At 38.5% G+C, this 18,871-nt stretch overlaps 1 protein-coding gene across 4 annotated transcripts in view; it reads right to left on the reverse strand.

Annotated features, from left to right (window-relative positions):
- The window catches only part of CEP112 (centrosomal protein 112), a 378,610-nt gene that overhangs the window by 200,354 nt on the left and 159,385 nt on the right, over positions 1 to 18,871 (reverse strand). For all 4 annotated transcript variants that reach the window (XM_058675350.1, XM_058675351.1, XM_058675352.1 and 1 more), the window contains exon 20: positions 2,458 to 2,640. In XM_058675350.1, the coding sequence (XP_058531333.1) occupies positions 2,458 to 2,640 (183 nt within the window). The remainder of the gene's footprint in view (positions 1 to 2,457; positions 2,641 to 18,871) is intronic.

Genomic DNA, 18,871 nt, shown 5'->3' on the forward strand with positions numbered 1-18,871 from the left:
AGCAGCAAACAAAGACACGCTATCCAACATTGATCCTTCACTGATCCTCTCTTGGTTAGTATTTCAAATGGTGCTTTGCACAAAATGGCTTCCGTTGCTAACTGGGGCAGCCAAATAGTAACTAAAAGTCCAATCTCTCTGAAACTAAAATAAAAATGTATGCCATCTAACATATAACGTACATGTGTTTGTTCTGCACAAATCTATAACACAGATCTGATGATAAGATCTATTTTGAAAACACATGCTCATTTTATTGTTTTAAAATTCATCAATACAACTGAGAACCTGAAAGCTACAATATACCTGATTGTTTAGAATATCATCATAAATACCTATATCGGCATTATATGTATGTATGCATATAATTTTTAAAAATTAAGACTTACATGAAAGAATTTGGCAACTAATATCCTCAGTGAGTGATCACACTTAAATACAAATTATTAGCATTTAACACACCTAAGATTTTTTAATATAAATTAATAATAAAAGCTTAAAAAAAACCCTGCATTCTCTAAAAACAACCAAGCAGAACACATGCAAAATTTCTTTTGACCAAGAATGCATTTAGCCTGTTTCCATTGCTTACTGGCATGCCCACAATAGCAATTCCAATGAGTAAAACGTTCAAAGAAAGACAAAATATGACAAACACAATCTGAAATTACAGCATTTGAGCGAGTCATATAGTCCTCATACTAAACATTTCAGTGTGAAAAAAATCAATTAATATTCTTATTATACTATCTATGGTTTAATTAAGTGTAATAGTTACAAAATTTTCCTTTTGTTATGACTGGATCAACCGCACCCTTGATGGCAGATTCGACACATGCAAAATCACAAAGATCTCTAAATTTGTCCTCTACTAGTGTCGGCTATCCACAGTATCCCCCAAATAGTAGGAAGTTATGTAAATTAATGTATATTATTGTCTCCATTATTCAATTCCACTATGCAAGCAGATTCTACACTGACTCAGACCCCATATTTCTTACCATAGGCAAACAATGGTAGAGCTTCACATCATATCTGAAGGAGAATATAAGTTTGTGAATGTTCCTAACAAATTGTATGGCAGAGTCAATAAAAACAAGCATATGTATTTTTAAAATGCTCTAATGAGGTCTATGGTCAAATTGCAATACATATTGATTTAACTGGAACCACCTGACTATTCTGGTACCATGGTTACTACAATGTCTACCCTTTTTAGTAAGCAAATCACCATAAAAGAAATTGAAAATATTTTTCGTACGAATTACTGACCAAAAACCACTTGTGTTGGGTATATCCGACAGTACTAGTAATTCTCTGAAAATAAAAGACAACTCAAGGTCAAATGAAAAATAACCAACTCCTCTTCTTTGCCTAACCGCCTACCGCTCTCCTCTCAAAAATCCAATCTTATTTAATTAATAGCATTTTTATGTTTAGATAATTATAAAATTGTTTAAAAACATAGCAATACGGAAGATTTATTCTGCTCTAGAAAATGATATTATATTTGGAGGAAAGATAATTAGGAAAAGAAGCTTATGTGATGTGGTTAATATGGCTGGATTTCAATGGGAAAAGAGGTATTTAGACCTACTCTATGATATGGTTTTATTAGAAAAGAAAATTATCTTGTTATTGTTATCAATTACTCTTAAATTTTTCTTTAATAAAATTTCACAGCAATCTAAAGAGGATACATTAAAGGCCCTTGATTATATATACCCTAAAGAATGCATTGTACTACAAAGATACATACCCAATAAGATTTTTTTTCATCTGAAATTTATAAAGATAATTTTCCATGCTGACAGTGCACATTTCATCCATAAGTTTGAAGAGTCAAATGCTACCACAGCTGGGGGTTATTCTGCCAAATGGCTTCCAACAGGGACCGCAGAGATGGGGACATGTGCGTGTACATGCAGGAAAAAGCAACAGACCTGACGGGAAATGGTCCTTCTCTGGGGTCATTTTTATCAATTATCATCTGAGTCACATAATCAAATGTATGGTCTAATGACAAAAGCAACACAAGCAAAGAAAAGCGAATGTTAAAACGGCTGCCTAATTACCTACAGAGATGAAAACAAAAAGAAAGCAGAGAAGCTGGTATATTTTATAGGGATTTTTGAAGGCTGAGGGGAGGGGTAAGGGGTAGATACCTTAAAAAAATCCATCATGAAAGGAACTGAGACAAGATTATAAAAAAGGGGCCAAGTTATAGCGCGCCATGGGATTTTTAATCTGGCTACCTGTGGTTTCTGTAGCTAAAGCCTCATTCATGCCCCAAACGGGGGAGGGCTGGGGGAAAGAAAACAAACAAAAAAAAATCACATTTTTATGTCAGTTTTGCAAATGATCAAACAGTGTGCATCAACAAGAATAATAAGACATTAAACGCTGATGACTTTTTAAAGATAGATAGCCGTTTTATCAAATATTATTGATAATTACCTGTGCATCTCGTTTCTTGAACTCTTGAATTTGATTTTCATGCTCCATATTGGCAGCGCGAAGCTGTTTTTCCAGGTTTTCAATTTCCCGTTCATGGTCTCGGACTAGGCTATCCCTCTCTGCGTTATGCTGCTGTAATAGGTGCGTCTTCTCCTGTTCATGCCCCAGCTTCAGCTCTACTATCTGATTGGACAATGAGGAGGACAGTTCATCAACAGAACATCCTTGTCGTCATGACAACTCATGTACAGCTTAATTTTTCTCTAATTTCTACAAGTCGAAAATTTTATTTTTTGCGTCATTGTTGCCTCACCCTTGAAATATTCTCATTTGGTGGGGGGGATTTTACCCAGTCCTCCTAATATTCAAGACAGTTGGGCATATTCAATAAATCCTTGTGCAATCTGGTGACACAAATGTCTGAACTTGAAAAAAATATATATGTGGGAGGCTAGGTATTTCCTCCCCTAGAATGCGAACATTACTGATCAGCAATGGTTGTAAATGGTTAATAGTCAGTACGCTTTGCTTTCTGCTTAAGTATATACATATAAAAGCAGTAATTAAATCGGTCAGTTTTCATTATAAGTTTCAAATAAAAGATTTGAGCTAAATGCGCATCTGGATTATTGTACATACAGTTGTCTTTTAAAAAATAAAATGATAAATTTCAAAGCTCTATTATCTCGTTGTCAGCTACGGTATACCAACATAAACAGATGTTATGTCTTCCAGAAGGGCACCTGCTGTGCTGCAAGCTTGCGCCATGATTTCATAAAAAGCATTCTATTCTCAGGATCCTTTCCCAGTCCACTCCACATTGGAGACTGTGACCTTGGCCAGTCTTAGCCTCTCCCTGCTAGACTGAATGGCAGCCGGAGACCAAGGGCCTGGTTGCCGCAGCTTTGATACTAATCCTCCCAGGCTGTGCACAATGGCACCCTACCTGGCCTGCAAACTATAGCCAGCTAGGCTGTCTTTGAAGCAGGTGATGAATAGGGGACTGCAGGAAGCCAGCTTCCCCAGTGAACTCCAGGCCACACAGCTGCTAAGAACAGTCACTTGGATTTTTCTTCAGTTTTGGTGGATTTCAGGGGGAAAAACTGCTGTTATCTAGAATATGTTGTGTTATTTTTGGCGTGAGAATCCATCTTCAAAAAAAAGCTAACAGTAGGAGCCTGTTCCAAATCGATCTTGCTTCACGCAATGAATCACCAGACGACCTTATCTTAAAGCTACAGCATTCATTTCTCCAGGCATGCGTGCTGCACTCAACTTTACAAGTTATTTTCATATTAAATTTGGAATTATCACCTCTTAACTGCAAATCAAGAATCAAATCACATTTTGAATTTGCTGTAAAACATAAGTTTTAACAAACTTTCTTACTATGATTTTTCTTAGATATGAAAAATCAACTATAAATTTCTAACAATTAACAAATGTAGCATGCTAGTTAGACGAAAGAAAATGTGCCAACTCAAACATACACACTTATTAGAGTAAAACAGTGCATAAATAGTATGGAAAACGGATTTTGCATCTGAGAATAAAAATGTATAATAGTGAATTTGTATTTATTTAGCATTTAGGGATTTCCCTCCCTGTATTACACTTCTGTTGGCCATGTGCAGAAAAAATCGAATAAATCTTTTTAAGCAATATAGAATACCAAGTAACTTTCAAAAAGTATCTTTGATAATTTAAAATAGATGCTATATTTTATCCAGTGATTCACACAACTTTAATGTTAATTCTAACAGAAGAAAAAATTTAAAATGTTACTGACACTGTAACATTTTTTTTCAGGTGGCCAGGTATATAAATTCTTAAGTTTGAATATTTTTAGTTCTTGTACTTGTTACTATTTCCATTTTGTATTTTATTATCAAGCATTACAATAAAATTAAAATATTTGGTCAAAAATCAGTTAAGCATGCAATATTATGAGGGGAAGTAGAGGAAGTTGGAAGTTCATTAAAAGCCTCAGAAAAATTGGAAGAAGGAATGGGACTTAAAATTGATAGAAATATTTTATAGCATTCCATGGGAAAGTGCCTTATTACCCTGTGATTATTATAGATCTTCCCTCCAAGAAGACACAAACAGCTAATTGGACCTTGCTGGAGGTGAAGTAAGCTAACACTGCTTCCTGGGAGGCTCCAGGATCAACACAGCTCAGAGCAACTTTCTAAACTGAAATGTTCTTATAGACTGATCAGTGATGCTTCCTTCCCATGTTCAAATTTCAGCTTAATCATTTTGTAAAATCCAGAAAAAGTGAAATCGTGACCATGGAATGTCAAGCTTGAGGGTAAAGACTCATAAATTTGTTATTTTTCCAGAGCTTATTGCTAAGAGACTGATCTCAGGGGTGCAGAGGCCATTTAGAGTGAAGCAGCTCACCACAGAGCTAACTTCTCAATGTTATCAGCCCTTTTGGATCCTACCTAGATTTGCTCACTGTAAGCACCTTATGGTTGGGGTCCTCTTCTCCATGATGATGGCAGAGTCCAGAGAAAAAGGCCTGAAGTTCAGGGGACACCCTGGAGATGGTACTCACAGCTGCACAAGTCACCATAAAGGTAGATCTGTACTTTATTGGGCTCTATATTCTTCTACACATGCAAATGTTAAAATAGTTCTTTTGGTTCTTCTGAGTTGGTCCTCTGACAAAATGAAGTAGCATATCTCCCAGGTCTTCAATTACTAGATGGTCATGGTTGGACAATATCAGTGTTAACTAGAGTTAATGGTGACTGTGGTGGTGAATTATGGAACATACGGAGGGTGGAAAATCAGTAAGAATCTTCAAGGATGAATACTCTGTGATGATTGAACCTCTGAAGGTTCACTGGAGTTTAGACCCAAAATATATATTACGGAGAGAACAGCATGCAACATCACGAAGGATCCTGCTTAAACAAGACTGGCTCAGCAATACCCACAGAAATTCAAGGACACTTCAAAAAGTTCATAGGAAATAGAATTTTAAAATAGGCTTATTTTGGCACAAAAACATTTTTCAAATCCTGCACAATTTTATCACAATATTTTCAAAATCCTTTTGAAGACCCATTTGATACAGGCAGAAGACTTCGTGTTTACTATTGACCATACCGGATATATAAACCATGTCTGCCAATGACAAGAGAGGTCATCAGCCCTAATGTGTAAGCATACCATGGAGCAGTTCCTAGGCTTGACTACGTGTTTGTAGGTTTGGCTGAGAACATGGCTCTGTTGCCAAGGAACTGCTATGTTGACCTGTATGAAATTACCATTTTTACAGGTCAAAATGAAATAACTGTCCTGTTTTACTCACAGATAAACCCTAACAAACTCTGAACCTGAAGCTCAAAAGTAAAGTTTTGATGTTCTGAAAATCACAGGCTCAAACACTGTATATACTGTAATTATGATATCTTCATTTCAACTTAAATTTCATGTAAGTAGCCAAGGGGCAGGAGAAAGACCAAGAAAGAACATCCAACATCTGAATGTCTGTGGGCCTGAAAACATATATTTGAAGTCCTGGCAACTGTTTCACAATGAAAAAGTGTTACCTATGACCTAGATAACTTCCAGTGACCGTATAAAGAGCCAAAGGGGATTGATACAGTCACTACCTATCAACCTGTAATACGGAAGGTGAATAATTCCCATTAAGACACATCAATACCATCAACTCCAACACCAGTAACACAAATGACAGAAGTGGCAGAACGACTGAAACACACTGAAAAGCAGGAATCAGGGCACAACATTCTAGCTAAAACAACCCCAATGGTAACCAAATTACAAAATCTACATTCTGCAAGCATGAGTGTGGAACAAGTTAAAGATCAAAGAAGTAGTAAGCTTCATGTTCGCTTGCTAGGAAAGAGGACAGAGCAGAAGCCTATCGTTAGCAGCCCCAGGGGTAAGTCTGTCCTACAACTCAATCATAACTGCAGTGAATATGAGTAACTAGAAACAGGAAAGCTTGAGGGATTGTAGAGACATAGCACAAAGTTAATCTAGAAATTCTCCCTTGAATACACTGATTCTGGTTGCTTAGCTGTTGCAGCAGTGATTTTAGCTATGGGAGCAAATCTGCATTTCCAGGCAAGCAATGTCTCATACTGAACATACTTAGCACTGGAACTTCTTGCTAAAAATCATATGGGAAACTGAAAATTCTGAAAAGGACAAAAGCAAAACATTAAAACAACACTAAAGAACACTTCTGGGCAGCAAACAGAGAATAAGAAATGGGACCTTGTCCGTAAATTTCAGAAGGTGACAGTAAATGAAAGAAAAAAGATTCTGACCTGGTTTGCTGCGTCCACATTCTGCACAAGCCCAGCTAGTGAGCAGGCAGGATGGGAGGACATATTTTCTGTACCCAACTTTAGAGAGAAACAGATAACAGATGTGTCCTTCATATGTCCCTCTTGTGCCTGGAATGGGCATAAAGAGATTCAAGGTATGGAGAAAAATGGCTTCAGGAAAGTGGAGAATAAAACGTGCAAAGTGGAAAGGTAGGGCTTATTCCCTTTGATAGAATATAATATTTAGAGCTCCCATAAAGTTACATAAATCAAATATCGTCTGATACATACAGGAAATCTAGATATAGAACCTTATGACAATGTGAAGAGACATAGCAGATATCAATTCTTACAAAAAAAATAGTTGCTCAGCTTCTGGTTAAGCACTCCTACTTCATTCCTATAATAATTTCAAGCTATAGAAAAGTAAAGATAACCAAAAAAGCTATACCCCAAACTGCAACTTAGAAAAACAGATGGAAAATAATTGCAAAAAAGTATTCAAAGGGAATTGATGTTTATAACACCGTATAAATAGACCTATTCACAAATGCCCATTTAAATCCATGCAAGATGGGAGAAAAATGTGTCTGAACAATTATAAAAAATCACATTCCATGTGAGTTGATCCACTTCCCATACATTATTAATGCTAATTAATAGTCTGGGAAAAGTAGCAGAAGAGGGTCCTAGTGTTTGGTTCCTTGCCACCCACATGGGAGACTTGGAGAAAGCTCTTGGCTTCACCTAGCCCTGCTCTGGCTGTTACAGGATATGGGGACCGAACAAGCAGATGCAATGTGTGTCTGTCTCTCTGTTTCCCTCTCTTTCTCCATTCTTACCCTCTCCCTTTTTCTCTGCAACTCTAACTTTAGAATAAACAAATATTTTAGTACAGTAATAAATTTGGATGGCTGGTATTTTGGCGTAATGAGTTAAAGCATTGCGTGAGATGCTGTCATCCCACATCAGTAGCAGCTGAAGTCCTAGCTGCTCCACTTTGATAGAACTTCTTGCTAAGGTTCTTGGGAAGGCCATGGAAGACGGTCTTAGAGTCCCTGACACTCACAGGGAGACCTGGGTGGAGCTCCAGAATCCTGGCTTCAGCCTGACCCAGCCCTGCACATTGTGGACATTCGGGGAGTGAACCAGGGGATAGAAGATCTCTCTTGCTCTCTTCTCTTTCTTTCTCTCCAAGTCTGTCTTTAAAATAAAAAAAAAATTTAAATAAACTTGATAAAATAAATGAGGAAAAGGAAAAAGGAAAGACTTCCTCACTCCATTAAAATCCAGAAACAGAATTATGGGAGAACTTAGCACACCAATGTACTGAAAGAACTCAAAAGACAAGAAGGCAAAACAACAGCATTCACTAACGACCAAAAGCAGTCCATCTCAACATGAATTCTAAATTAGACACACCATGGACCCCTAAAAACCTGACTGAAAATCAAATCACCAATATACAGAAAGCCTAAAAAAATCAATTAGAGAGATAAAATGGGGGCAGTGGAGCAAAGCCATCTATATACATATAAAATATCAGAAAAGCTTCCCTAAGGACGAGGGTTATGACAGATTGGGTTAGGTCGCCACTTGAGATGCTAATCCAGTCCTCAATAATCTGCTTCTGATGCAGCTCCCTCACAATGCACTAGGAAGACAGGAAGAGATGGCTCAACAATTTGGACCCCAACCCACATGTGGGAAACTCAGGCTCAGCTGCACGCTCCTGGCTTCAGCTTGGCCAAACCCCGGTCATTGTGGCCATCTGCAGAAAGAACCAGTGAATGGAAGATTCAAACATCTCTTTTGTTTCTTCTGTTCTCTATGTCACTTTACCTTTTAAATAAATAAAAATTTTAAAAATGAAATTTTCCTTAAGATGTCTGAAGTGCTGCTATTATATGGGGAATTGTCAAAAAGTTCATACAAAATGTATATTAAATTACTTTATCTGAATAGGATCTTGTTTGAGGCACTAAGAAAGATAAGGCATCCTATCAGAGCAACATGACTTTTGCTAAAATTAAAACAAGAAGACAAAATTTATAATGATATTTGAGAGAAAATGGTGAAATCACTGATGCTTGATTAAAAGTTCATGATCACTACTTCAGAAAAATCAGCAGCTGAAAAATAAGTAATACATTTTGATAAGGCTGCGATGATACTAAACAGACTATTCACATCAATTAGCAAAGAAAAAAATTCTGTTCAATCTTAACTGAGGAGGACAAAAGATTAACCACAGAGGCAACAGCTAGCCAACACCACAGAGATCATAATTCTGATGGAAAAGTTAGCACTGGAACAGCTTTGCCTCAACAATGCTAAAGCTGTTAGAGCTGGACTAACAGTAGACAATGGCAAAGCTTCAAAGGAAATTTAAACAAGTAAGACCAAAAACTAGAGCTTTTCTTCCACAGACCCTAACGGGGAGTGAAAGGTGGCTTTATCAGTGTGATCCTGGGGACAGAAGCTCCTGGCTCCTGGTTTGGGACCGGATCAGCTATGAATGTTGTGGGCACTTTGGGGAGTGAACCAGGAGATGGAAGATCTTTCTCTGTTTCTCCTTTGGAAGTATGCCTTTTCAATAAAAATAAATGGATCTTAAAAAAAGAAAAAGAGCAGCCAAGGGCAAAGGTGGGGACACCAACTCCTGTGGATGCACGAGACATTGTTGCATAGTAACTGTCTGGGGGGCCAAAAACAATAGCATCCGCTTATCATGAGAACCTACAAGGAAAGTTAGCTTTACAAACAAGCTCGAGTTCTGTACCCAGAGTGCTCTAGTGCAACAGGGTTTCAGTTCGTTCCTGTCAAGGGCAATTTTCTAAGAGGTTTGAAGAGAAACCTTCGGACATTTATTCTGAAGTACTGACTTGCATCCTACTGACTTTTTCTTTTCTAATTTTAAAAAAAATCTACAAATAACACCAATTTTACTCCAGGAAATAATATAAACAAGATTTTATTGACATGATTTGAATTCCCAGAACATTAATAAAATAGTTGATGTCATCATTTTCAAGAGCATTTAACTCGATGAGGAACAAAGTTTATATTTTTATGCTTTTCTTTCCAATTCCGCTTTTCCCATAAGCCAACTGAAAATTTATTTAAATATAGATATGTTTAGATAAATATTTATCATATTGTGTATTAAGAAAAACTGGTTTCAGTAAAGGCGAAGAATGATGTAGGACACTGTAATTTCAAAAAAAAAACCAAACCCTCAATGACTGTAGTATCCTAATCATGCATGAGAAAAATCTTTGCAGATAAAATCCAAGCAACAAAAAGATTACTAGAGGAGCTGTGTTAAGAGTAACTCTTAGTCCCAAAAGACAGTGGGACAACATGTACAGAGGATCAGAGAAAGAAAGAATGACCACAGAATGTTACGCCTAGCTAAGTTATCCTACCACAAACAAGACAGCCTATGTTGGTTTTTAAGCATGCAAAAATCCAGTGAATGTAACATTAGGATCTTCCTGAGAAAGCTATTTAATAAGGAACTATCAGGAACCAATACGTAGAGCAAAATAAAGAGTACATATGTTAAGTTGTGCTGAAAGTTCTAGTGGTGAAAACATAACTGGCTTACATTAAAAGAGCAAACTATGGGGAGTCAATGCTGTGGCTTGGGGAAAAGCCCTGGTCTGTAGCACGAGCATTCCATACGGGTGCCAGTTTGCATCCAGACAACTCCATTTCTAATCCAACTCCCTACTAATGCACTGGGAAAAGCAAAGGAATATTGTCCAGGTACTCAGGACCCTGTACCCACACATGTGGGACACCTGGAAGAAGCTCTTGACTTCTGGCATCAAATCCACCTAGCTTCAGCTGATATGGCTTATTTGTGGAGTGAACCAGAGGACAGAGGAATGCTCTCTCCCTCTCTCTCTAGCTCTGACTTTCAAATAAATAGTTAAAAACAAACAGATTGTTGGCGATGCTGCTGTACAGTAGGCTAGGCTTCAAGTCCCAGCATCCCATATGGGAAATGGTTTTAGTCATGGCTACTTCATTTCTGATCCAGCTTCTGCTGCTTATGCCTGGGAAAGCAGCAGAAAATGGCTCAAATCCTTCAAGATTAAACCATAAAAGTACAAATTATGCTAACTTCAAAATATTTAATTTTTCCTCAGCATTATAACAATCATCCTAAATGAAAAAAAATTGTTTTAAATTTCAGAAATCTTTTTTCCATACTTTTCCAGCTAATTTCACAGAAATTAAATTCAATATTTCAACAATACTATCCATTATAATAAAGGTATTTTTAGTTGTGCATCCTAGGTAATACTCCAGTGTCATTCCACATCCTATTCAAGTGTTCTCACTGGGAAGCTTCTGCTTCTTCATAGAGCTGACAATACTCATAGCATTAACAGCCACATTAAGTAACAGGTGCATTAGGTCCTGGTATTTGTCGTTTAATAAAATGTAAACTTAGAATCATTAGGTTGTATCTCTGAAGAATTTTCTTTGCAAAATGGCATGCCAAAATACCTGAATAAATTACTAAATTCCCAGTGTTATAAAATTCAGCTCTGGTGGGACACAGCCTACTATCAAAGGAGTTCAGTTTCACTACACTGGCATCATGTTCTTACTAAAGACTAAAATTTTCAAATTTTAATTCCTTGTTATCAAATGTGTAGAACTATAGACTACTTTAAAGATAAACTCAAGGGCCTGGATGAAGTCCTCACCTTGCACACTCAGGGATCTCATATGGGCTCAGTTCTAACCCCGGCAGCCCCACTTCCCATCCAGCTCCCTGCTTGTGGCCTGGGAAAGCAGAAGAGACAACCCAAGGCCTTGGAACCCTGCACCCGTGTAAGAAACCCAAAGGAGGCTCCTGGCTCTTGGCTTCAGATCAGCTCAGCATCAGCTGTTGCAGTCACTTGGGGAGCAAAATCAGCGCATGGAAGATCTTCCTCTCTCTGTCTCTCCTCTTCTCTGTGTATATGACTTTCTAATGAAAATAAATAAATATTTTAAAAAAGGATAAACTTAAGTAAGATGTATACAATGTACTAGGAGTCTTCAAAGTCAGAAAATACCATAAAGGATCTGAGTTCTGATTCTCTGAACCTCTTAATGGACACATTACCAAAAAACTAGTGAAAAGCACGCAGTGTGTCAAGTGCAGAAATAGAACGTATTATCTGTGGGTGGAGTGTGGCTCCAGGATTAGACATTTGCTACAAGAAAAAGAGCCATACACAAAATACATCACTCAAGAGTTGAGTTTAGACATACAAGTTCCCTTCCTCTCTCTCTGCAAGTTTCATATTGACATGACGACTGCTATTGCAGATGGAGGAAGGGTTTGTCAGGACATTCTAGCTTTAGTTCCTTTTCTTCTCCAGTCAACCGTGAAGAGCCAGGGGCAAATGCCTGCTGCCATTCTCAAGGCTCATGACACACACTGACAGCTGAAGGCTGGAATCACACCCTTGACCACAAAGTTGACAAACGAAGCACGCACTGGGACCAAGCACATGCTCTGTGGTGATCCTAGCCACTTCACACTACAGAAATACTTTTCCAGGCACCTGTAGGTGGTGACTGACAATAATTACACTTTTAAGATATTTCAAAAAATGAACTACTGCTTTCTGTGTTTCTGTCATACTTCAATTGAAATTCATGAAGGACTCAAATATTCCAATGTTTCAGAAGGACTTTTTTTCATAGGTTAATGATGGTCAACTCAAGCCACAAAAATTGAGAAATTTAATTAACTTGGAATTCAGCCCTTACAGACAGAGTTCAAAATTTGGTGGAGTGGATGGAGAATTATATCTTAACCATGTATTTCAATTTATTTTACCATATATATCCAAAACACATTATTTTTATGAAATCTGTATTTATTTTAATCTAATGTATAATGCTATTGAACAAGTATGAAACATAAAAATGATCCATTTTCCAGCTAGTATGGAATTTTTAGACGGAAAAACAAATTACAATGCTTTGCAAATTAAAATGCTTAATAACTAGTCATCATTTTGGATGAAAAATATTTTTTATTCAGGAATAAAAAACAGAATCAAAAGGAGTTGGAATAGAGTTAATTCGTCCTCATCACTAAATGGATTTGTCTAGCTGCACTCTCCTTCCTATGGTTTAAGTAGACGGCAGGTCCTGCTGCTATCCAAGGTGTAGTCTTCCACACGTACACTGAATTCCATTCCTTTTTACCAAATTGAGAATGTTAATCTCTCATTAACATTTTTCTCTTTTGGATTATTCTCATCAACAAGCATTTTAAATGTATTTCATTTTTAAAAACTAATCCTGGACCCCACATCCCTCTAGCTACCCCACCCTTTCTCTGCTCCTTTTAAAATCTAATTTACTCAAATATATTTTGAGATGTTTTCATTTGTTTGAAAAGTAGTATCATTCACAGAGAGAATGAGATAGAATTCATCTGCTAATTCTAAGGCCAGGGCTATACCTAGCCAAAGCCGGGAGCTAGAACTTCATCTGGGTCTTCCACCTGGGTAGCAGAAATCTAAGTACTGGAGCCATCATCTGCATTAGCAAGAGGCTAAAGGTGGGAACAAAAAGGGCATTTAAGTATGGGATGCTGAGTATCTCAGTGTCTTAACAGGTACAGCAAATGCCACCTTTTTATTTACATACTTGAGAGAGAGATGAGAAAGAGCTTGCATCCACTGGTTCCACTTCTATACACCTGCAATGGTAGGACTAGGACAGGCCAGAACCATTGGCAGGGAACTCAATCCAGACCTTCCACATGGGTGGCAGGAACCCAATTACTGGAGCTATCATCACTGACTCTGTGAGTGTGCATCAGCAGGAAGCTGGAGTCAAGAGCTGGAGTTGCCAGCCCAATATAATGATGCTGCTGTGGAATATGGGCATCTTAACTGTTAGGTGAACACCTCCCTTTCTGTTCTCTTTTTTTCACAGTTCCTCAAAAGAGTTAACACACACCCCACTCTGTCTCCACCCTTATCATTCAGGCTTTTGTTCCTCCTGCTGAAACCCGTCTCATCAAATGGCTAAAATGCTTCTTGCCAAACCCAGCAATCAGAGGTCAGTCCCATCTAACAAGCCCTCCTGGCAACACCTGAAAACTTCCTCCTTTATCAAATACCGAATGCACATGGGTGAGGGGTACTCTTTCTCAGTCTTTTTCTCTGTTTCCTCTACCTCTTCTTCATCTCTATTTAGTGGCATCTCCTCAGGCCCAGTCCTGGGATTCCTTTCTTTCTACTCACATCACAGGATCTGTCACCATCATTCACCTGCGGGTCAAGCTGGAAAATGCCTTCACACTCCATTGTTTGCAAATTCATTCCAAACTGCCAAGCTGCCCTCACCCCTATCAGACCTCCTTGAGCCAGCCATGGTAACCTCTTGCCATACCATGGTAATCCTGCTCACGAGCTCTCCTGCCCCCAATTCCACTCCTTCACTCTAATAAATGGTATTTACAGCAACAAAAGAGGTCTTTTTAACACAGAAACACAAATGCTCCTATGGCCTCCCATCACATTCAAAATAATATCTAACCTCTCCACAGTCCACAGGACATGGTATAATTCACCCTCTCCCCTTCACTGCTCCATTCCAGCTACATCCAACCCACTCCTATCTCACTCAGGTTGCACCTGCTCTTTGTGCTTGGAATGCTGTTGTGTGGTTGCCTTGTTCACTTCACTAGGGTGCCAGAGCAAATACGACTTCAGTGCAGCCCTTCAATGGGCAACCTTTCTTCTAAAAGTGGAGCAACAATGTAACAAGAACCATCCCTTTCACTTACAAACACCCTAGCCTGCTTATTGTTCTTTGTAGCCATTATCACCACCTCCCCTGTGTGTAGTTTGGTGGTGTTGCTGTCCTGCCTAAGAGCAGGCTGTTTTACTCCCGAGTTTATCCCAAGTACTTGTAACAGTGTCTAGTGTAGAGTAGTTGCTCAATAAATATGTCAGCAGATGAAGACATGCTTGCCATTTTATATTTCAACACATATGGACAAGGGGATAATTTCACTTTCCAGGACATTTTTAATGATATTTTTCTAAAACTGAACGCATGTGCTGAGCTTCATACTACAATTCTTGAAAGAACTACCTGCACCATCACCTTCTTAACCTCCAATCTACATGAAGCCCCTGCTTGCTCTAACATACATGAGAAAAATGGCTTTAAGATTTCTTTATTTTATTGGAAAGGCAGATTTACAGAGAGAAAGAGAGACAAAGAGAAAGATCTTCTGTCTGCTGGTTCATTTTCCAAGTGGCCACAATGGCTGGAGCTAAGCCGATCCAAAATCAGGAGCCAAGAGCTTCTTCTGTGCAGGATCACAAGGCTTAGGCCCATCCTCTATTGCCTTCCCAGGCCACAAGCAAGGAACTGGATGGGAAGCGGAGCAGCTGGGACATGACATGAACTGCTGCCCATATGGGATCCAGGCACGCACAAGGTGAGGATTTAGCCACTGTGCCATCAAGCAGGGCCAATGAGAAAATTTTTAAGCCAATAAAAGTACAGGGAGAAGTGGCCCTGCCCCAGATGCCTTCACTAAGCGTCAATACCCTTTTTGGAGTTTGTATTCCAAACCACAGGCTTGGTCCCAGGATGTGAATTCTGTTCCAATTGTAGTATATGTGCTGCCGAAGTGAGCACTAGGATGTGAATTCTGTAGCTGGGTTACCAAGGTCTCTGATTTGGGCAGTCTAACTACCAGGAGGCTGAAGTCTGGCACTTTGCTTATTGCCTATTTGGACCAATGTATGATTGGTAACGCAGCTGCATTCCCTAAAAGTAGTAGTGGTTGGAATGTATCATTTCAGATGCCAGGATCATCTTTAGATTAAGGGCTATACTGATCTCTGTCACCACTGAGCAACAGCATGGTTGACACGCAGGTGGGGCTCAAACATAATTGTTCACAAAATGGAAAAGGCAATGCCAAGTAAGAAAGACCATACAAATATGACAAGTTAGAAGAACAAGACCCGAAGAATGAAAGCAGCATACTGGATGTACAAATTATACATGTTTAGAAATCATGCATCTTACAAAAATACATTTTGAAGTGTTTTGGGCCCGGGGGGGCGGGCGTTGTGCAGGTTCATGTTCATTAACCTCCTTGGGGCCCTTAACACTAAAAAGGAATTTACAAGTGTTCTAGTAAGATCATGTTGCCGTCATTAAAATAATTTCCAACAATTTCCACTTTCATTAGTCCTTTCCGTGAACTTCCATAGTCTCAACAAATGAAATAAGACTCTCACAAAGAGAAGCCTTCACTATTAAGGGCATCCTCATGTGCCAATCGCAGCTCTACACACTGGGTACCTGTCCTTCCGTTCTCTTACTAGTTACAGCAGAAGCCTGTCTTGGTCCCCACATTTGGCACAACCACCTGTGATCTGGGTCTTACCCACACTTCTCCACCTGCTTGGGAATTCATGCTCTATCTGCTGCTCTTCACTCTTATCCTTTCCAGTATAGACCAACTAGCCCGATTTAAAAGAGGTGTATCTTTTTAAGCTACATTATCTAAATAACTATTGACTAAAATATTGTACAAAGGAAAGGATAGGTAATCACATGCTATTTGCTTTTTAAATATTTCAACTAAAGGTAATTTAAATTTCCCACTTATTTACCTGACATACTGTCTGCTTTGTCTTTGAGACTCTTTGCAAATAACAACAATAATAATACCAATATTATTATTATATTCAAATAATGGTAACATTAACAGGTTGGCCCTTATGTGGTTTTTTTGTTCTGTTTTGTTTTTTTTATTATTATTCATTGACAATGAGCATTTCTTCCTTCCGGAGAATCTGATCTCTTGTATATCTGCAGACCTACATTTCTTTTAAAAAATTTGGTGGTGAATCGCAAAAATGCAAAGGACAGGATTAAAACTATGAAGGGATTGTCTTCCAAAGCTGCTTAGTTCAGGAAGTCCTGGTTGACTGTTTGTTTCCAACTTGAATGAGGTTTGTTTAAGGACAATTAGAATTGTCTTTTTGTTCCAGAGGGTCATACAGAAAAAGAACAGGAAATCTTGATGAAAGCTTGGGCCCTGCAGGATATTCGTGTGAGTATTTATCCCATGCGTTTGATGTTTTTTTTTCTACATCTGCACACTTGATGACTGCATTTTGGCACTTTGCTTTTTTCACTTCATTGCAGTTCCTGGCATGGCATTTTCTCTATGGGAGGGGCAGAAAAATTCAAACTGTAGAAGGAAGATAGAAAGAAAAGAAGGTCCAGAAGACACAAGTCATTCATTCCCTTGGAATACCAATTTTCTCTTTAGAAAATGTGAAGATTGAGCAGGATAAGCTTCTAAAACTTTCACCCTAGGGCCCCCAGCAGCAGTGAGGTTGGACAGTGCCTCCCTGGGGGTCCGAGCCCACTGCCTGCAGAAGCCTCAGCAAGCTGCAAGTTTCTTTGAAATGACCCATTTTATCTTAAAAAATTTATGAGTATTTTGCATTTTACAAAACAGGAAAGCCTTATGTTTGTTTTAACATGAATGTATACTACTGATCTTTTCCACCAAACAGTCTAGAATCCAAGGCTCCAGGAAACATGGATGTAGCCTCAGAAACTTCCAGCTCCTGCTCACTACCCCAGGAATGAACATAGCCTGGTTATCGTGAAATGCTATGATCATCATATTCCTATTTGAATGGAGACTAAGAGTGTGGGGAGAAGCCCGGACACAAGGAAATACTGCTGGTCATATGTGTAAGGACACAAGCCAGAGGTGGGACCAGAGAAGACTGAGTGTCAAAGGAGGGGCTGAGTGTCTAATGAGGCAAATGAACAGAAAGTCACAGAATCTTAGTGGCAGGATAGCTTGCTTTGGCACACTCTGACAGATGCTCTGACCTGGGAAGTTGGGTATGCCAATGCTCGGAAACTATTGAACCTTTGAACTGTCTTAAGAATAAGCTACTTTGTTTTCTTTTTTCTTTTTTTTTTCCTTCATGATACAGTTTCTTTGGCTCAGGGATTTCCCCTTCCACACTTCCCATATCTCCTTCCCTTTATTGTTTCTTCTTATATTATAACAATAGCATAGTCCTTCAACAACAGTCACAAAGCCCGTCACTCTACCATTTAACTCTATCATGACATTGTAGTAAGTCCAGCATCCTATTGTGAAGATATATTTGCTAGACTGGGAGTCCATTTTTATTTACAAGTGGAGATACATACTGCAGTGTATCTTAACTTCACAATATATATTCCTTCATTAAACAGTTTCTCTAGATAAGTATATGTATATGCATATTTACATATATATCTATTGATCTTGTATTATGCATGAAGGTTGCATTACATCAGAGAGAACCCATGGGTTGCAATGGCTCCTGGCTTTGGATCGGTGGGCGCTTCTCCGGCCGTTGCGGCTACTAGGGGTGTAACTCAGTGGATGGAAGATCTTCCTCTGTGTCTCTACTCCTCTCTGTATATATGACTTTCCAATAAAAAAAAAGAATGAAATTCTACCATTCGCAACTAGATGGTCCCAACTAGAGAACATTATGCTCAGTGAAATAAGTCAATCCCAAAAGGACAAAAACCATATGCTTTCTCTGATATAAGGAAGCCTTCATGCAAACTGTAAGATCAATAACCCATTCCATACTGTTTTTGCTGCAACTCATGGGTTTTGATATTTTTATTTTTATTTTTACTTATTCCAAACAGTTTTCTCTTATCAAATTCTTCACTGACTCATCAATCACATAGTAGCATCACTTTACCCAAGAAGCTTTTGTGTTTTCTTTTTCATTTCTTCATCAACACATTGGTTATTCAGTAGCATGTTACTGAGCTTGATGATGTTGTAATTTTTTTGTTTTACCTTCATTCTTGTAATTGACTTTGTTTCCTGGCTTCTCATTTAATGGGAATGTATAGTGATTGTGTAATAGAGACTATCATATCCAGATGTGAAGATACAATGCAGTATGCATCTCTACTTCCAAATCAAAGATGCACTCCAATGAAACTGTTGGATGTATCTTGACAATAGGATTCTGGACTGTCTGGCATTGTCTGTACCA

The sequence above is a fragment of the Ochotona princeps genome, chromosome 17 (assembly GCF_030435755.1).
Source record: "Ochotona princeps isolate mOchPri1 chromosome 17, mOchPri1.hap1, whole genome shotgun sequence".
In the NCBI taxonomy this organism is placed as follows: Eukaryota; Metazoa; Chordata; class Mammalia; order Lagomorpha; family Ochotonidae; genus Ochotona; species Ochotona princeps.